We start from the raw sequence: 21,928 nt of genomic DNA, 5'->3' as shown, positions 1-21,928 counted from the left end.
TAGCTCTGACCTGTGTTTGTGAGCTTTAACTGGATTTACTTTGTGCATTAATTAGCAAGATGTGTCCTAAGCTTTTAGAAAAGCTTAAGAAAGCTCGTAAGGGTGTTGCAACTTATCATAAAACTGGATGTAATTAAATGTATTTGGTATGATTTGGTGGGTTATTTAGGGGGTGTGGGAATACTTGAAAATTTTCCATATAAATTAATGGTAACTGCTTCTTTGCTTTATGCTATTTTGACTTCTGAAAGGTTTCATAGGAACATACCACTTGTGGATCGTAGGGGAAACCTGTACTCCTATATTAGTGTGAAGAACAGAAAAAAAAAAGAAATTACATTACCTTATACACTTCACTAAAGCCACCTCTACCAAGCAGATGAAGTAATAAATATCTTTCATTTAACGTTGGGTGATCTTTGAACCTTAAGGGTGGAGAAAAACATACTCAGTAACATGAAAACGCATACAAAAAGGTTCTGTCCACAATAAAGTTCCACGATCTTATTCTACCCCTAGCTATTTCTTTCTGACTCTACTGCTAATTCCAAATCCTGTTCCATACTTTTCTATCTGCAAGACTATCACCCACCTTAACACCTGGTGTTTATTTATAAAGTTTAAAATTTATAGCTGAATATTCAGGTTCAATGACCAATTATAGCACTGTGATAAAGAGCTACCAACTACTGTGTTATCAAGAGCTTTATGAAATCCCCTATCTACTCAGCAGGAATTACTTCCCTCAGAAAAAAATACTTTTATATTTTTTGTTATGGTTAATCAAGACTTTATAGTATTGACATAAGATTAAAAATAATTATACTTTTAAATTGGCTTTCACCCATAAATTTTACTGTCTTTAAGACTTCCATAAATAAAATTTTATTTCCCAATTAAAAAAGAAAAATTTGTTTAAAAACTTTGAAAAAAATCACTCCCAGACAATACTGCTATTACATATCCACAAACAAGTTTGAACATAGTTTTCAGGACAGATAATTTTTAATTAGTCTTGTTCTATTAGAATTTTCATCTGGTACAATTTAAGTTATTCCATAACTATAACTTTTCATTCACCTTAACACACTGGAATGATCTGTGTATTTGTGTTACACATACACAAATGATCACAGATAGGCCTTCTTAATTTTAAGCAAGATATTTATATTTTACAGCAGAAATGGACATTTCCAATGCTGATACTCTTGTTAGGCCATGAGGTTTTAAATTACATGACAAGTTTATGTATAAAAGACATGCTTCTCTCCTCAACATGATTAAATCCAAGGAATGCTTGGCATAATTTCCATCTTCTTACTTAATTTCTACCTTCTTCATAAAGTTCCCACCAGTCCACGGGTATTTTCTCTCCATTTTTATAACCAGGGGTTAAGGACAGAGACTTATACTTTTCTATTTTCTTCTCAAGTTCTGTATAATAATGCCAGATATGTGGCTTACTGAAATCCCTTTAGTTGAAATAATGTCTCCTTCCCTATTAATACTAATTTTGGTATTCAGTCAACAAATATTTATTGCATGCCTACTATGTGCCAGGGATATAGCAAAAATAAAACTAAGTTCCTCCTCTCATATAGGTTATATTCTAGGGGGAGGAGACAGATAATAAATAACTGAAATATAGATTTTATAATTCCAGATAGTGAAAAATGTTATAAAAAAACAAAGCAAGGTAAAGATACCAGGAGAGGAAGGGAATGGTGTAAGGACTGCTATTTTAGATAGGGCTGCCTAGGAATGGCCTCTAATGACCATTTGGAGCGAAATCAAAGGGAAGCCACTCAGATATTTAGAAGAGGAACATTTCAGGTGAGAAGGTGGCCAGCACAAAAGCCCTGAGATAGGGATGGGGGCTGGCATGGCTGCAACTTGTAAGTGAGGGGAGGATGACAGAGATATGTTGGTGAGGTGCCCACAGACCAGTTTACATAAATAAGACTTGCTGAGCCACGGGAAGGACTGTGGATTTTTTCTAAGTATGATGAGAAGCCCCCAACAAGGGAATATTATGTTTATGCTCTGCAGAGGAGAAACACTTTTATCATGTAAAACTGAAGTATAATAATGACTTACTGTGAATTATCTTCATTATTTATCCTTTTGAGCTCTCGAATGTGCAGATTTCTCACTCTTTCCAAACGTTCAAGTTCTGCCTGAATTTCTGCCTCTTCCTGAAAATGAAGAGAGGGGACTATAACAAGCTCAATTTATTTGCTATATAAAAAAGATATTTTTACCCATGTGTCAATTTTTTACAGTGACAGGAAGAACAGTTATTATAAAGTACCACTGAGTTAAAAGACCAAAGTGCTCCTTTCAATGCCTGAAAGATGGAAAAAGCCTATTTCAAGAAACCATCATCCACGTAAAAATTTATACCTAATGAGATGCCGAGTTTTATTCTGTACAACAAGAAACCTATTTTTATAATGTCTAAACTGAAAATGGCTGCAAGGTAGTCTGAAACTGACTTATAACAAAATGAACTGAAAGCTTCATTTCTGGTACATCCAAATTTTAATTTAAGAGGTAATAATTTACTAGCATAAAATAAATGAAGATAACCTATATAATAAAAGGGTAATATGCAAATTGACCCTAACATCAGAACAACCAGTTGCTACGACGCACACTGACCACCAGGGGGCAGACACAAGCTGGGCTGATGGCTGAGAGTGCAGCAGCAGTGGCAGGAGCCTCTCCCACCTTGGCATCACTAAGGATGTCCGACTCAGCTTAAGCCAGCTCCGCTAAGCCGTCAGTTGGACACCCCCAAGGGCTCCCAGGCTGCCAGAGGGATGTCTGACTGCCAGCTTAGGCCCGATCCCCCATGGAGTGGGCCTAAGCCAGCAGGTGGACATCCCCCGAAGGGTCCTGGACTGCAAGAGGGCACAGGCTGGGCTGAGGGATGCCCCCCGAGTGCACGAATTTTCATGCACTGGGCCTCTAGTTAAAAAAGGAAGAAAGGAAAAAGACAGAACCACTGATTATATCTAGAGCTTACAATATTTGGAACACACACATAATCTGATCACTCTCTTTGGATAAATCCCACTGCAATCTTAAATAGACTCTAAAACAAACATTTTATGAATAGCTGATCCTTAGTTATCATCAGAGCAGATTTAGGCAAATCCTAAATAAATTTGTGTTAACATTCATTTAATATAAAAATTCTGATATTTTCATGTCTCAAAATATATAAATTTTTAGAACATTAAAAATAACTAGACATGAAAACAAGTCAACATAATAACCCATCACCTATACACTTCTGATTCATCAATATAAACTTGAATATTATTTAAAGAATAAATAAGAATATACCAAATTTCAGTGGAGAGTTCTAAATATGCCCAATTTAAAAATATTTTTGAATATTTGTTGAGTAAATAAACAAATATAGATTACCTTGGCCTAAAAGTATACCTACTACCAATATAAATCTATACCACATGGAGTAGAGGTTATTTCTGAATACTGTGCTTAAATATTTCATCTCTTATTAACTTCTCTTCTTTTAATGATTTATTTTCTAATATTAAAAAATATCCTTTATCTCAGAAAATAATTCTGAAATTTACTTTGAAAATATAAATATCATTTCATTCCAAAGCAGATAATTAGCAATAGCCTATTTCTAAGGCTTACACTGAAAGGAATGTTCTAAGTATTATTAAAAAACTAAACCTAGATATGTTTGTATTCCAGTTGACCCTTAAAGTTACTTTAATTATTCTGAAGTGAAATTCAACCACAACTTGTTATAGATATTTAATGTAGATTAAATAGAAGCTTTCAAAATAAACTTAAATGAGGATACACGGTTCTAGAATTTGAGGGAGATTTTTCTAAAATAGGTAACTATATAGTAGAGGCCTGGTGCACAAAATTCGTGCATGGTGTGTGTGTGTGTGTGTGTGTGTGTGTGTGTGTCCCTCAGCCCAGCCTGCAACCTTTCCAATCTGGGACATCCCTCTCACAATCCAGGACTGCTGGCTCCCAACCGCTCACCTGCCTGCCTGCCTGATAGCCCCTAACTGCTTCTGCCTGCCGGCCTGATCACCCCCTAACCACTCCCCTGCCAGCCCGATTGCCCCTCACTGCCCTCCCCTGCAGGCCTGGTTGCCCCTAACTGCCCTCCCCTGCCGGCCCGGTTACCCCTAACTGCCCTCCCCTGTCAGCCTGGTCGCCCCTCACTGCTCTACCCTGTTGGCCTGGTTGCCCCCCAACTGCCCTCCCCTGCCGGCCATCTTGTGTGTTGGAGTGATGGTCAATTTGCATATCACCCCTTTATTATCCTACCTAATAAAAGGGTAATATTCAAATAACCATCACTCCGCTATGCCCACGATTGGGCCGGCGGGAGGCTGGGGGGTGGGACTCGGGGTGGCCTATCCAGCCGTTGAGAGGTGTGGGGGGCGGGCCTATCCGGCTGTTGAGAGGCCCTGGAGGCTTTTGGCTGGGTGCACGAGCGGACACCCAGCTCCCCTGCCAACGAAAGCCGGGAGCTGGGTGTCTGCTCCATGGAAAGTGGGGAGCTGGGTGTCTGCTCCGGCTCCAGGCCAAAAGCCCCTGCCGGGGGTTTTTGGCCGGGTGCACGAGCGGACACCCAGCTCCCCTGCCATCGAAAGCGGGGAGCTGGGTGTCTGTGCATACGGAGAGACTATAAGATGCCAAGAAAGAAATCACTACTAAGGAAAGGACTCAAAAACTAAAACTATGGAACTTACAGGTAAAGAAATAGGAGAAAATATTTGCTACTTTGGAGGTAGCTAGATAGCTTAGAAGGACATAGGAAACACCATAAAAAAGTAATTATTAGATTTGTTAAAATTAACATCTTCTCTTGAAAAAGGACACCATTATGAAAATAAACAAGTCATAGGGAGAAATTATTCACAATACGTATGTCTGAAACAGACTTTTATGGAGAATATCTATGAAGCAGTCTTACAATTCAATGGTAAGAATACAGACAACCCAATGTTCAAAATGTGCAAAAGATTTGAACAGACACATCACAAAAATAAGATCTATACCATCATGTGATGATTAATATCATTAGTCATAAGGGAAATGTGGATTAAGCCTCAGTGATTTTCTACAAAACACACTAGAAAGGCTAAAATTAAAAAGACTGACAATAACAAGTATTGGCAAGTATGAGGAGCCACTACAACTCTCATGTAGGTGGGAGTATAAACTGTTGCACCCACTTTGGAAAAATGTATTGACAGTTTCTTAGAAAGGTAAACATTCCCTTACCATAGACCCAGCAATGTTACCTCTTGGTATTTAAAATAAATCAATAAATCATAACATTTGTTCACACAAGGATTTGTACACAGATGTCCATTGTAATCCTATATAATAAAAAGCTAATATGCTAATTAGACCAGATGGCAGAACAACCTTCCAGAACGATCAGTGGGCGGGGCTGTGAGGTAGCCGGGCCCACAAGGCAGCCGGGGCTTCGAGGGCTAAGTTCCTTGCACAAATTTTGTGCATCGGGCCTCTAGTATAGGATATAAAAGGCTAATATGCACAGTGTCCCCTTGGGAGTTCGATCACTATGACGTGTACTGACCACCAGGGGGTGGCACAGAACGAAGGAAGGCCCTGATCGGCCCTGATTGCCAGCCAGGCCTAGGGACCCTATCCATGCACGGATTTCATGTACCAGGCCTCAAGTACTAAATAGAGATTTAACTGAAATTTCCTCATTTAATGTAGCTTCAATCACACATAATTCTAATTTTAATGAAAGAAGAAAAAGGTAATATCCCAGGAGATTAAACTAAAGATTATAAAAATAGGAAATAGACTAAAAAGCTTTGGAACAATAAACTCAAGCCACAGCTAAGTTGTCTTAATACATTGCGGACCAGTAGTTTTATTGCTAGCTTTACCCAGTGGCCAGGTAAGTTTCTATTGAACGAGTACAAAAAATGTTTTACATAAATGTTAAAGGCACACCTTACAATTAAATACCCATTGCATTTTGAAGTTACTTATTGCATGTTCTTAAAAGCTAATATCTTTTTAAAGTATGATACTTTGTAAAACACTGTGTGATATGAAAACACAAGAATTCTCGTGATCCGTCCACAATGTGTTAATTTAGTCATAAAATAGTAAAAGAAACTGGTCAGACAGGAATGTCCATGAGTATCAAAAAATTGAAATTCATTTACACCACAGAACACAAAAAAGTGGTAATTTTTTTTCTTCATATTACTGTTTGCTGCCTTAAAACTTAATTTGATTCTTACACATGTAGGAAGCTACAAAATAGTTGGTAGTCTGGTGGACTTTTAACCTGATAAAATAGTGAAATGCCTATTAGAACACCAGCTGAAATACTTGTTTTAACTTTATTTGAAATTGTGGTATAGGGATACTATTTATTTCAAGAGTGAATTTACAGAAATTAATTACATATTTATGACTCAATAAAATTTATGAGATTCAGCTAGCATGTTGATGCACATAATTACATTTGTTTTATAATTTTTGGTGTCTATACAATGGCAGTAACCATTACCACAAAATAAATACTTATTTTAAAAAGTAAATGTAGGTCCACCAGTGTGGCTTGGTGGTTGAGCATAGACCCATGAATCAGGAGGTCACGGTTTGATTCCTGATCAGGGCACATGCCAGGGTTTCAGGCTTGATCCCCAGTAGGGTGGTGAAGGAGGCAGCCAATGGATGATTCTTTCTCATCACTGATGTTTCTATCGCTCTCTCCCCCAATCCCTTCCTCTCTCTGAAATCAATAAAAACATAATAAAAAAAGTAAATGTATGTCTGCATCAGCTAAGCAAGCTCTTTTCTCCTCTATAGAACTTGACAAATACTGTCCCATAAAATCTTATAATACAAAAGCATAGGCAAGCTTCATTTCCGTTTGAACTGTAAAGTTTACAAGGAAAATAAAAGGTCACAAGCACTAGGGGGGGAAAGAAAGCTGGATCCTTCCTAGGTATTTAAGAGGAAATGTCAAGGGAAGGAACTACAGTAGGTCCTGGGGTTACATTGGAGATCAGTTCCTATGGCATGACGTAACGTGATTTTCGTCGTAAATCGGAACCCACCTACATAAGCACCTACGTGGAGCCCATTCACAGCAGTAATGAAGTGAAACAGTAAAAAACATTTAAAAGAAAGATAACAATTCCTGACCTTCACTTGTTAACAAAAAACATAAAGCACATCTAATCTAATAATAGACAAATATGCAAATTGACCGCACCTTTGCTACACCCAAGCCACGCCCACAGCCAAGCCACGCCCACCAACCAATCAGGACGAATATGCAAATTATCCCAACAAAGATGGCGGCTAATTTGCATATCGCGACAGTGTAGAAAGAAGCCAAGAGCTGCAGAAGGGAGCAAAGCTGCAGAGAAGCAAGCAAGCCGGGGGGAGGAGAAGGGAGGAGCGGAGGCGGGGCCGGGGGAGAAGGAAGTTGAGCAGGCGGGGCCGGGAGAGAAGGGAGGAGCGGAGGCGGGGCCAGGGGAGAAGGGAGGAGCGGAGGCAGGGCCGGGGGAGAAGGGAGGAGCGGAGGCGGGGCCGGGGGAGAAGGGAGGAGCAGAGGCGGGGCCAGGGGAGAAGGGAGGAGCGGAGGCGGGGTCGGGGGAGAAGGGAAAAGTAGGCGGGCTGGCAGAGAAGGCGGGCCGGGGGAGAAGGGAGGAGCGGAGGCGGGGCCAGGGAAGAAGGAAGGAGAGTGGGCTGGCGGAGAAGTTAGAAAAGCAGGGGCGCTGGCGGAGATTGCGGGGCGGGGGACAAGGGAGGCGAGCAGGCAGGGTGGGGTAGAGTGCAGCAGGAAACCCTATTGCAGGATTTTTCCTGCAACGGGAACGCTAGTATGTACATAAAATCCTCAAACATGTCAAAACTAGGCCAGATTACTAAAAGAGGTAATCTAATCAGCAAGATCATGCTTAGTAAGAATACCAAGTCATCCACTAGCTGAACAATAAAAGAGGAGGTCCAGAAGAAACAAACAGCATCTCTGGAAAGGAACTGGTCTCCGTAGGCAATTACAGTGTTGAAGGGACATGAGTAAGAACAGAGAGGTAGGTTTGGTGATCACATACAGTAAAAAAAAAATACTGTAAATGGGAGATGGCGACATAACCACGAAACGACGTACGTTGAGTCTGAGGACTGCCTCTATAACCAAAAGTCTTATAAACAGATAGACATAAATCCTCCAAAGTCAGTAAAATATATTTACAAACTTCATCTTGCAATTTAATATTTATTCCACAATATCTTGGACCTTAAAACAAAGTGGAAAAAACAAACAAAGTGGCACATTCTGGAAGATCATTCTGCAGCTCAAAGTAATTTCTCTCAAATCCCCAGAGAAAAAATATACATACTAAACAATTATGGACTGAAGGTTTATGTTCCCCCAAAATTCATGTTTAAGTCCCAACACCCAATGTAATGGCATTTGGAGATGGGCACTGGGAGGTAACTGGAGTTAGATTAGGTAATGAAGGTGGGATCCTCATGATGGGATCAGTGGCTTAAAAAAAAGTTAATCCTCACCCAAGGATATTTTTCCCATTGATTTTTAGAGAGAGTGGAAGGGAGGGGAAGAGAGAGAAACATTGATGTGAGAGAGACAAATAGATTGGTTGCTTCCGGAATGCGCCCGCAAGTGAGGTTCATGCCCTTGACTGGAATCAAACCTGGGACCAATCCAGCTAGGGTGGGATTAGTGGATTTATAAGAAAGAAGAGAAAGATATCGCTTACCCCCATACACACCCCTTTTTTGGGGGAGCAGAGGAAAAAGGCCATGAGAGGACTTGACAAAGCAACTTTCTACAAACCAGGAAGTCTCACCAGAAACTGAATCCTGCCAGACCTTGATCTTGAACTTCCAGCCTCCAGAACTATGAAAGAACTGTGAGAAAATAAGTTTCTGTTGTTTAAGCCACCCAGTCAGTGGTATTTTGTTATGGCAGCCCCAGCAGATTAACACACATACTTTTAGGCACAAATACTAGAGCAATACTGCCTAGTATCCTCTCCTTTATAGAAAGGGGCAAGGCCCAATTCTGATCTGGCCTTAGGGTATAACAGTCTAGAATACAGTAGTCTCAGTAACTAATTTATCTTTACTGCAGATCATTTCCAAAGATCTATCCCATAGGCTACACTCTCCTTGGTTGAGATTGACATTAACCTATGAGCCATCCTCAGAATTAACAGTTTTCATAGAGTTAAGGAGAAGCAAGGATGACCTGGGCTCACAACTGATCTAAATTCATTACAGAATAAAATCCTCAAACATGTCAAAACTAGGCCAGATTACTAAAAGAGGTAATCTAATCAGCAAGATCATGCTTAGTAAGAATACCAAGTCATCCACTAGCTGAGCAATAAAAGAGGAGGTCTAGAAGAAACAAACAGCATCTCTGGAAAGGAACTGGTCTCCGTAGGCAATTACAGTGTTGAAGGGACATGAGTAAGAACAGAGAGGTAGGTTTGATGATCACATACAGTAAAAGGACATGGTTCTCTTCTGTTTCAACAAAAAGAGATAGACAATTTAACAGTATACTAAGTGTACCGGTTAATAATGTGGATTTTTGTAATCAAAGAAAACACGATAATTTCAAGAGAAACATCAAAAGTGCTTTATTCAAAGTAATGTACATCACTAACTACACATTTTCCCATCTTTCAGGTAATTTGTGGATACCGTCCCAATAGAACTTTTCTTGTTTTGAGGCAAACCATTCAGAGACCCAATTATCCACTTCTTCATATGTGTTGAAGTGCTGCTCAGAAAGTGCATGTGCCATCAATCGGAACAAGTGGTAATCTGAAGGAGCAAGATCTGGTGCAGTGGTCGGCAAACTCATTAGTCAACAGAACCAAATATCAACAGTACAACAATTGAAATTTCTTTTGAGAGCCAAATTTTTAAAACTTAAACTTCTTCTAATGCCACTTCTTAAAAATAGACTCGCCCAGGCTGTGGTATTTTGTGGAAGAGCCACACTCAAGGGGCCAAAGAGCCACATGTGGCTCGTGAGCCGCAGTTTGCCGACTACGGGTCTGATGAATACAGTGGGTGGGTTAATACTTCCCAGGAAAGATCTTTTATTTTTAAATTTCTTTATTAAGGTATCACGTATTTGTCCTCATCCCCCCATTCCCATCCCAAACCCCTCCCCACGCATACCCCCACCCCCCTGTTGTCCGTGACCACTGGTTAGGCTTATATGCATGCATACAAGTCCTTTGGTTGATCTCTCCCCCTTACTTCCACCCTCCCCTACCTTCCCTCTGAGGTTTGACAGTCTGATCGATGCTTCCCTGTCTCCGGGTCTGTTTTTGTTCATCAGTTTATGTTGTTCATTATTTCCCCTAGATGAGTGAGATCATGTGCTATTAGAAATACACTTATAAGAATCGAAAATGAGACAAGCAATAATGGTTATGCTGAGAGGCAAATGAATCAGTCTGTAGTGAGTTTCTTTCTGGGGCTACAGTTCTTTTGAGTCCCAATTTCAATGTTAAACAGTTCCTTATGTGTACATGTCAGCAATGATATTTCAGTTCTGGATGGTGGACAAATGGTGGTAATGCAGGTCCGACCCTCTCTGGTTTGGTCCTGGGCAACCTGCAGCGAGCACAGCTGCTGACTGCTAGTATGGCAAGGCGTCGTCAGCGTCTTCCATCTCTGGACTGTTTCTCTTCTGTCTTCATGGCTGGAGCAGTCCCAGGAAAGATCTTTTATTGTGTCTTTAACTGGTTTTGAAGTATGTGATGGTGCGTAATCATGAAGCAAAATTACTTTGCTGTGTCTTCTGGAACATTCTGGTCATTTCACGATCAAAGCATGGTTCAAATTGATTGTTTGTTCTCGGTAGTGATCAGTATTAACAGTTTCACCTGGTTTTAGAAGCTCATAATACACCACACCTTCCTGATCCCACCAAACGCAGAGCATTGTCTTCTTTCTGAAGCGATTTGGCCTTGCAGTTGATGTTGATGGCTGACCTGGATCAATCCATGATTCTGTGCATTTGGGATTCTCAAAATAAATCCACTTTTCATCGCCAGTCACAATTCGATGCAAAAAAGACTTTCTTTCGTACCATTGAAGCAACATTTTACTGATGACTTTTCGGTTTTCCATTTGTCTTTCGTTCAGTTGATGTGGCACCCATTTTCCTTCCTTTAAAATCTTTCTCATTGCTTGAGGCCGAAACCGGTTTGGCTCAGTGGACAGAGTGTCAGCCTGCGGACTCAAGGGTCCCAGGTTCGATTCCAGTCAAGGGCATGTACCTTGGTTGCAGGCACATCCCCAGTAGGGGTTGTGCAAGAGGCAGCTGATCAATGTTTCTCTCTCATCGATGTTTCTAACCCTCTATCCCTCTCTCTTCCTCTCTGTAAAAAATCAATAAAATATATTAAAAAAAAAAAAAGAAAGAAAATCTTTCTCATTGTTTGTAAACTATCGGAAATTGTTTGCTGAGCAACGTTTAATCTTTTTGCAAGTTGTTTTTGAGTTTGACACCCATCTTCATCCAATAATGCTTGTAATTGTTGGTCTTCAAACTTTTTCAGTTGACCTGGACATCCTTTGTCTTTCACATCGAAATCATCACTTTTAAGTAAGTGTTTAAAACAGCATTCACAAGTATCTTGAGATGGAGCATGTTCACCATAAGCTTTCCGAAGTATTCAGCAGCACTTTTCTTCAAAATAAAGTAATGAATTATAACTTTCCGCAAATGCTCTTTTTGTGGCACGAAATTTGACATTTTTAAGTGTAAAAATATCTATGATGTTAACACCTTCAGCAAATTTGACATATGAAGTTTTGAAGCTTGTTGTCAATACAACAAAACAGCATACATATCAAATTGCATATATATCAACATGTGTAACTCCATCTATTGAAAAAATCCGCATTATTAACTGCTACACCTAGCACACTATAGCTATTTTAACAGGATTTTAAAATAAGCTCTAATATTCTAAATTATATTTAAAAAACCAAGTCATACAAGTATACAACAGATCTCGGTATCGCCTCATTGTTTGAGTAGCCTGCAAAACACACCACTTTCCAAAATATTTAACTTTAAATTTATATGGAAGGTAAATTTCATAGCAACTTAACTAGAAAGCTTGTCCTTTGCCAGATGTTTAGCATAGGAATGCTTTCTATTTGTAATCAAAGTCTCTTCTGGCAATTTAATATCCCCTTAGTTCACATTTTAAGCCAAAAATAAATTACAGCAAAGTAGAATCTCTGTAAATGCCAGGTTAAAACTGCTAGGTGGATTTGGGGTATTTTTGAGCATTTCTCGTAATGGCAATTTTAAAAAGAAAGGTGGGATATATAGGCATTAAGCTATAAATGCTTAAAGAGTTATAAAATACATTTTCACATGTCAAACCGATACATTCCTGAAAAAATTGAATGTACTAGTTTCAACTTCTTTGGCAAATCTTGAGTGTACTAGTATATTCCATGTCATCCCCTCCGCCCCCAAAAAACCCGAACAAACAAAAAAACTCAATTTGAAAGAGCTGCCTTTCTGTAAAGCCAAGATAAGATGGAAAGTTATTTTGTTGTAACGTTCTCAGCTTGCCTATAATCGATGAGAGTTGCTAAAACAAAAGAAATTACGTGTGGTATATTACAAATATGGTGGAAGCAAAGAAATGCATATCACTTCGAATAGTCTATTCAACACATAACATTACTTGGTCTAGGAAAACTAGTTCAGAATGAGGTTTCAAACGTTTAACACTCAAATCGTTTAGTAATGGACACTAAACGATTAATCCCTCAAAAGTTAGCATTTCTAAGTCCTCAAATTAAGTTTCATTACATAAACTACTTATGTCATTCTAAAAGTTTATCACCAGGAAAGTGAAAGGTAAAATTAACAAAAGGCACTATTTAAAAGCTAATGGAAATGGTTGTGCAGAAAAGAATTAAAGACCATCTAGACAGCAGGTCTAAATTTGTAGAAATCATATTTGAAACTACTTGTGCGTAGTCCTATTTCTGTTGAGTATGATTGTGTAGACTGAGGAGAAAGGACAAAATTATGAAATTCTTGGGGCAGCAGGGTTCTTTCCTAAGTATAAAAATGTTCTCTTCACTCCCATCCCTAACTGCTCATTGAGCTGGTTATTACAGGAGCTACTATATCTCCCTCAGGTGTGTTTAACTGGCTCAGACAATTATTTTAGAACCTTAATGTTTTCTTCCCTCTGCACTTCATTTCCTTCTTGGAGGAGGGGGGGCAAGTAATGGTGGGAGTTGTGTTTTATTCTCTCTTTAAATGCATAAATACTTATATTAAAACCCCTAATTGGGAATAACTTAAAATGGACATTGATTCCGTCAATTCCCCCATTCTATTTAAAACCAAACAAAATCCTACCTTAGCAACAGCATCTATATATATAAAAAGCTAATATGAAAGTGTCCCCTCGGGAGTTCGAAAGGGAGTTCGATTGCTCACTATGATGTGCGCTGACCACCAGGGGGTGGCATGGAACAAAGGGAGGCCCTGGTCGGCAGCCAGAAGGCCCTGAACTGCCCTGATCGCAGGCCAGGACTAGGGACCCTATCCATGCACGAATTTCATGCACTGGGCCTCTAGTATAAATATAACAATTCAACTGACTGGCAAAATTGAAATGCTTAGAATATTTAGTACACTTTTGAAACAAATTACAGTGACTGTATGGGGGTGTGTGAAATTCCTGATGTAAACACTAATGGGGTGCTAACACAAACCCTAGCACATACAGGTACAGTGCCTTAGCAGAGTATATTGTAGCCTTTCTCACAGCTTTCTGCTTCCCTTTAACCCTTTTTTTTCCTGGATTTTTGTGGATTCCATGTTTGTTTGTGTTTGTTTTTTAAGTCTGAAAAGATTTAACACAATAATGGTAAAAGCCCAGTCTTCCAGACTCTACACACATGCACATAAATGACATGGAGTTATAGTTCTGATTGAGAAGTGGCTAATATGACTTTTAAGATTCTTTCCATATTTCCATTGCCTATACAACTAGATAAATTAATACTGAACACCATGGTTTTACTTTGGTAACAGAACATCTACTACCAAATTAAGAAACACTGAGCCAGGAATATGTTTGCAGGTCTATAATGACAGTAGGAGGGAGAATATAAATACTGGGAGTTTTCCTACCTACAGCTAGTTCTACGTTCTCTTGGGAGTCCTTTTTTACAGAATACTAATTTTTAAATGGGAAGTAGTAGTAGTAAGAACAAAGTTTAGAACTGCCAACACTCTTCTTGGTACTTCTCTTGCTCACGCATGCCAAGAAGTCAGGACCCCCGTAACATTCTCCATGGGCTTCACCATGCCTTTTCCTAGTAAAGTGCATTTTTTATATTTGCACTGAAAACTACTGCCTACACAATAGCATCATGTGTTATGTTCTAGAGAAACATAATGTACAATGTGGTTGTGGCTTTAACTGACAGAAGAATTCCCAAAAGATTTCTTCCAGCCATGGTCATGAATATAAAGGTGTACAGATGAACCCCTCTAGCATTATATTATTGTTCATTATTTTCGTATACTTATTCAAACCTAAAGTGACCAGAAATGTCACATGTGCAAACTTATTCTTTGTGGTCATACAAAGGTATGACCACAAAGAATAAGTCAGATGACAATGGTATTCTAGAAAGGAAGACCAAAGGAGATATCAAATTTAAAGAATACTTGGGGGTCATTTCACCTAAAATCAATGCCCTGTATTCTCCATTGCTCAAAAGGCTTGTAGACAAATCCATTGTCTTCCATTTCAACTAGTTGCATGGTCCACTGTGAAGGAGTGAGAAAAGTGGTGTGCTTGTTCTTGACCTGTAAAGATTTCATCATGGAAGATATAATACTGATGCTGCTGCTGCCTGTCACTGGTTGTTGCTCTTTGCAGGTGCCAGTATCGGTCAGAGAACAGGATTTCAGTGGCAGAGTTGTTGCTATACTGTTATCTCTTCAGAACGAAGGCACAAGGAGAGATGAATGCCACATCACAAGGAGCAAAGGAGAGAGAGAGAGAGAGAAAGAAATGGTGTCAGGTGGCATGTTGGATGCGATTTTTGTTTTAGTAGAGATTGAGATGATTGCAAATTGTTTATCTGATTCCTTCGATCTGCAAAGACACATCTGTGTTGGTGCTGATGATTCTTGACTAATCCTGTTTCAATTACAAATTGGTTATGTTTTTCCAAAAAAACTTCTGGCATTTATATTCAGGGCTTACAAATCTCTCCCATTCTCCTCTCTCTCTCTCTCTCTCTCTCTCTCTCTCTCTCTCTCTCTCACACATACACTAAAGCCAATCCCTATTGACACTATTCAATATTGCATTCTGAGATGTCAAATCTTCTACATGCATTCTCTCCAACTAATCAATGTTTAGAATCTAGATGATCGACAAAACTAAAAAATAAAGAGCAACACATATCCACATGCTGTTCACATCACAAATTTGAATAAATAGCAGTGGCAAGACATAGTTATTGGCCCTAATAACTTTCAAAATTCTTATCATTTTGGGGTATTATGATTGGTAACTTTTAGAGCATCTATTACAAGGAAGATGGATTTTTAGGGATAAAAAACAACAATCCTTGGAAAGCACACCCACGTAGTTTCTTGAATTCCAGAATAATGTTCTGAAATAGACAAATAACAACCTAGCAGAACTCTTCAAATCACAAAGACAAATTGCCTTACTATAACTAGAATTTATCAAAGACTGGAATTAAGACAGAATCAACCATAAAAGCTAACTGGTATATGGTTTGTTAGTTTCCTTAAATCCACAGGTTCCAAATGTGGCATAAAAAGGATAGTTAAGCAGCTTTGCCTCAAAGGAACAACTTTTGAAAGATAGGAAATTACTGTCGTTATAACTATAAGCTTTTATTAAGTGGTAACTGGAAAAATGTGTAAATAATTACTAGTAGCACAAAAGTTGTTTTAAAAAAATGTTTAAGGAATGTCTTGGCCAGTGTTCTCAGTGGTTAGAGCTTAGAACGAGCCCCAGAGGGTCCCTCAATTCCTGGTTAAAGGTAAGAGTCAAAGGTACATGCCTGGGTTGCAGGTTCGTTTTGGCCAGTCAGGGCGAGCTCAGGGCATGTGGGCGGCAACCAATCAATATGTCTTTTTCACACCAATGTTTCTCTCCCTCCCCCCCGCCCCCTCTCCCTTCTACTCTCTCTAAAAATCAGTGGGAAAAATATCCTCGGATGAGGACTAACAAAAAAAAAAGTTTTAGAAATAATTTGTGTGGTCTCCATATATTTTATTAGATCAGTTTTTTTCTGTTATATCCTTAAACTATATAAAAGGTAAAATTATGTTAGAATATGTACACTTTTTAAAAATATGTGTTTTCTGTTGACCTTTAAAAATAAATTGAGTGAAAAGTAAAATATATCAACTAATAATAAAACATTCTAGCTGATATAACAATCTCTAATAGAATACCCAAGGAAAGTAATATGTGAGAGAAAGAGAGTATATGTGTTTGTGAAAAACTTAACTACTCTCAGATAAAGATCTGCGATGAAAATGAAATAGCATGTTTCTGGAAGGAAAAAAAAAGCAAACATTCCCACTACTCTGAGATGGGAAGAAAGCTACAAGAGAATTAATTCTTCTGAATACAAAGAATCAACTTGCTGTCCTCTACAACAAAAAGAATGTAGGAAGAAAGCCTTTGTGTATTGCTACTGAAATAGGAGTGAGAAAGGTTCAAGAGAAAAGGTAAGCTTTGCTAGTTACTAGTGATATTAATTTAGACAAAGCATATACATATCTTGGCATTCAAAAAGTTAACATTATTGGTCACTCTAGAATGGTTAAACTTCAAAGTCCATAAAATGTAATATTATGTGATTTTCCTGAAATGAGAACTTGATTCATGCCTGTATCAGGCACAGTGTGAAAATAAGTCACTCAGTGAGAGAGCAATGATTTCATAAACTGATAATAAGTAACAATAAATTAAAGAATTCTTGATATATTAAAACCAAGGTGATGCTGCACAGTGATTTTCCTAATCTCAGGAGATAAAACTAATATGCCATAAATAAGATTAAATTTACTATTTGGTGGTAACCAGAAATACCTGCTTATTTTAGCCATAGACTTAGTTTTAGAGGTTTCTGCTTCACACTCATTCATTATTCTATCACATTAACAGCTTTGAACTTATATTTCTAAACCTCTAGAATAGCACAGAATGTGAACTTTATGACATATTCAATGATAAACACACATTTTCATATTTGCTTACTTATTCAATTATTATACTTATGAAATATAATGCACATCGTAAATTATTCATTTCAATACAAAGTCCTTCTAGTCTCATATGTCCAAATAGCATGAGCTCCCTCAAAGGAGGATGCTTTCTCCTTCTGTGCCAACAAATTTAACCCAATAATTTTGCTTTAACTCTAAGTGTTTATTAAAGGGAGAGCGAAAGCAAGATTCAGCCTGGCTAATGCAAGAGTATGCCGGGCTCCAAATCTAAACTCTAAGCCGACACACCACAAGTGAATTGCCATAGGGTTACATGGACATCAAATATTCACAGATCAGATCCAGCCTAGGGTAGAAGCTATATAGTTACAAGTTGAGGTACAGTTGATGTCAGCTTAATAAACCCAGGAGCACAGGAAGCTGGTAAGAGAGTGATAACATATTTTTTAAGTCATACTTGTTCTCTGTTAAAAGTGTACAATAAACCTTCTTACCTTCTGTTTAGAAAACAGAATGACCGATTTTAATTATTTATTTTTCAACTGTGGTTTAGAATGTTAGATAACTTATTTTTAAAATATGTAACTTAATGCTTATTATTTTTAATTATACAATTCAAAAATTAATACCCAGTGGTAAGCAGGGTATTTTTATTTTTGTTCTAAGGTGACACTACCTATTCAATTTTGTTCTTTCTACCTATGTACTACTAGCACCTTTCTTTAAAATGGATTCAATTTTTCTCACCCAAAATAGTCTCTCAGAAGAAAATGAGAATCCAAGACATGAGAGTATGTTCCAGCATTACTAGTTCATTCAATCCCCCAAAATATCCCAGGATGGATGTCAAAGAAAAGCAATGTTGTAAATTGGTTAAGAAGAAGATAAAGTTAGAAATCTAAAACTGCTCAGTAAATTTGAAAAAATAAAACAGGAAAAAGATTATAGAGGGGACAGTTATTAAAAAGAATGAGTAAGTTAAAAAAATGGAGAAGTCAAGCAATGGGAAAGAGAATAACAAAAGTTAGATGAAAAGGTGTAATATTCTATAACAGTTCACAACTGTTTATGTAATATCTAGACATCTACATATACCTACCTCACTTTAGAAAACAGAAGTATTTCAAAGAAACTGAATATTTTAAAAGTACTAGGAAAGTTTTAAATATCAACCAAAACCAAAACCAAACCCTCCTCTGAAGCCTTTTAAAAAGTGAAGTATTTTTCCTAATACAAATAAGTGATTCCCAATTTAACTGTTTTATAATTTCAGATTTTATAGATTAGGTTTTCAAAAAATAAGATGTAAAATCTCATCTTTAGAAAGAGTAATTTGAAGTTTACTATTATATGTGAAAAGAAAAACCCTCCAGTTAAACCAGTACTTATATATTTACGAGAGGCCTGGTGCATGGATTTGTGCACCAGTGGGGTCATTTGGCCTGGCCTGAGGGGATCGGGCCTAAACCGGCTCTCCGACATCCCCCGAAGGGTCCCGGATTATAAGAGGGCAGTTCTCGGGTGATGCACCCCAGATTCAGGCTCCCTCCTCTCTTCTCCCAATATTATGTCACTTTCTCTCTGTATTTGTCTCGCTTCTTTCATCTCACTTTATGCTAAGTTTGGTGGTAACTGACAATTCGTAGACATTTAGATGCAAAATGCAATTATTTAGCAAACGGGATTTACTTAGCCTGGAATCTAGTCGGCCTAGGGACCCTGCTCAATGTCAGGCTCCCGCCCAGGACCTTCCACCCAGAGTCCGGTGGCAGTGGGAACCTCTTTCTTCCCACCTGAGCTGCTCCTTCGCCTCCTTCCCTCCCCAGAGGTTACCTGCTGGCACTACTCTCTGACTGAAATGAGGAAAGCCATGGCCGGTTTCCCAGCCGAGAGTGGTAGTGGGAAAATTCGCTGCCTCCACTGGAAATCGATATTAAGTGGATGGGCCGGCGCGGAAGCCGGATGTGTGGGCCGCAGCCAGTAGGTCCTGCACATCTCATCATTTAGCTAATCAAGTCGAAAAGTTTCTGTAAGGGCCAGACCCACGACCTCAGCAATGAGCTAGAGGCTAGTGGGGAGCCAGACCCGAAGTGGGGAGCCAATGGGCTAGAGGCCCGGTGTATGGATTTGTGCACTGGTGGGGTCCCTCAGGGATTGGGCCAAACCGGCTCTCCGACATCCCCCAAGGGGTCCTGGATTGCAAGAGGGCGGTTCTCGAGTGATGCACCCTGGAATCGGGCTCCCTCCTCTCTGGTTCCAGGTGTATCACCTAAGAACTGCAGCTGCCAAGTCACCGCAGCTCAGCAGCTCCTGCATTGAGCGTCTACCCCCTGGTGGTCGGTGTGCACCAACCGGTCAAACGGTCGCTTAGGCTTTTATATATATATATATACTGTCCCATTATCATGAAAGGCTGATCAGAAAATAACTGCTAAATATTTATATGGGACACCACACACAGATCTCTATGAATTCATTATCCAAAAAGCTTAGGTGAGCACTCAAATACTTATATTCATGCTATATTACAAAATCCCCTCTTCCTTCTATAGTCCCATTACAACTCCATCTGTTACAGAGAATAGACTGAAGTTGTCTACTGTATCTCCAAAAGCAGGAGAAACAGTCAATAATTACAATAGAAAAGAATGAAGAACTAAAAACAAAACACAACACCCAGAATAAATTTACTATTCAAGCAGTTTAGGTGGAGACTTTTCTGAGCAGGAGCATAGACAGATATATGGCACAGTAAAAGAACACTAATGCAAAGTTTCTAGATATACACTTACTTACTTACTTATTATCTATCTACCTATCTATCTATCTATCTATCTATCATCTATCTATCATCTATTTATTTATTTAATGTCCTCATAGTCACTGCCCACTGACCTGGAGCCTGGAGGCAGGTCCCACTTCTGCAAAACGTATCAGAACATGACACATACCCTCTTATAACTTTTTTCTGTTCCCTGTAATTAAATGGCATGGGTATGAAGCATGTTGATGGAATTGCAAAAACAAAACAGCATAGCGTGAATAGTAGCTGCTACCAGAATGGGTTTCTCTGTCCTATTTCACCCTATCCTAGGGAGAAGATTTCCGAGATACTATCTTCAATTAGCTCACCAATTCAATTTCTACTATTATTTAGCCTATTAAAAAACTTTCAGTAATCTATGCCCTGGCAGGGTGGTTCAGACAACTGGAGCATTGTCCCGTACACCAAAAGGTTGGGGGTTCAATCACCTGTTGGGACACATAAGGGAGGCAACTGATAGATGTTTCTCTCTCACACCAATGTTTCTGTCTCTAAAATTAACGAAAAAAAAAAACACAAAAAACACATATCCTTGGGTGAGGATAAAAAAACATTTCAGTAATCTGACAAGCAAAAACATAATTTAAAAAGCTGGGTTAAAGAAAAAGAATTTTACATCTGTCAGTAAAATTGAGGTGGGAAATTTACTGTATTATGTTTTTTTGGAAATGGTTTGAATAAAAAATATAAACTGTAAAAACAATGAAGTGATTAGCATGTCAGCTTATAAACAAGTAAAATAGTATTTAAACAAAGTAATGTTAAGAATGGAAGTCTGAAAAAAAAAGACTGGAAGTCTGGCCAGGAATCACTACTTCACCACAAGAACAGCATCTCAATGTTTTTAAGTTGATACAAGGTAATGGAATATTATTTTAATATACTCAACATAAACAAGCAAATGTAATGCCATTTTTTTTTTTTTTTGGTCTAAAAGTTTTTAATTTAGAGACTTTCTCTTCTTTCTTAAGATTTGATTTCTTTAATAAGAAACATATAACACAACTCTCCACAACCTCTGGTAACAAACAAAATCCAACAGATGTTTCACATACCTTTTTGAGATGTCCTAGTCTAAGTTTGAAAATTTCTTCCTGTTCATGATATTCTGCCAAAGTCAACCTGTCAAAAATAAAATTGATTCTAGATATTAAGAATAATACTTATTATTTCTTATTAACAACCAGCTATGTAAAGTTAATCCAATGGAAGTAACAAAATGTTGACAACTTTCAACCCAAAATATATAAGGCAAATGTCCTTTAAAATATTTTTCAGAATATATATACTTACAGATAGAACAATGAATTAATGTATATGTGGAAATTAATGAACAAAGTAAACAAAACAAAATATAAACACAGATACAGAACAGACTGACAGCTGTCAGAGGGGCAGGGTTTGGCAGGGAGGGGCTCAGTGAAAATGGTGAAGGGATTAAGGAAAAAACAACTCACAGACACAGACAACACTATGGAGAATACCAGAGGGAAAGTGGGGTAGGAGGAGGAAGAAGAGGGCAAAGGGGGGATAAATGGTGATGGAAGGAGACCTGATTTGGGGTGGTGAACACACAGTACAGCACACAGATGATGTATTATAGAATTGTACCCCTGAAATCTATATAATTTCACTAGTGGCCCAGTGCATGGAATTCGTGCACGGAGGGGGGATTCCCTCATCCCAGCCTGCACCCTCTCCAATCGGACATCCCTCTCACATTCTGGGACCGCTGGCTCCTAACCGCTCACCTACCTGCC

At 38.6% G+C, this 21,928-nt stretch overlaps 1 protein-coding gene across 1 annotated transcript in view; it reads right to left on the bottom strand.

Annotated features, from left to right (window-relative positions):
• The window catches only part of TLK1 (tousled like kinase 1), a 152,576-nt gene that overhangs the window by 19,314 nt on the left and 111,334 nt on the right, over positions 1–21,928 (bottom strand). Inside the window, exons 12-14 of the mRNA XM_079782054.1 lie at positions 21,224–21,290; positions 2,098–2,195; positions 344–425 (exon numbers count right to left, since the gene is read on the bottom strand). Coding sequence (XP_079638180.1) covers positions 344–425; positions 2,098–2,195; positions 21,224–21,290 — 247 coding nt within the window. The remainder of the gene's footprint in view (positions 1–343; positions 426–2,097; positions 2,196–21,223; positions 21,291–21,928) is intronic.

Source organism: Cnephaeus nilssonii (genome assembly GCF_951640355.1).
Source record: "Cnephaeus nilssonii genome assembly, chromosome: 10".
Lineage (NCBI taxonomy): Eukaryota > Metazoa > Chordata > Mammalia > Chiroptera > Vespertilionidae > Cnephaeus > Cnephaeus nilssonii.
The sequence above is the reverse complement of the archived record's forward strand: the minus strand, read 5'-3'. Positions and strand labels throughout refer to the sequence as shown.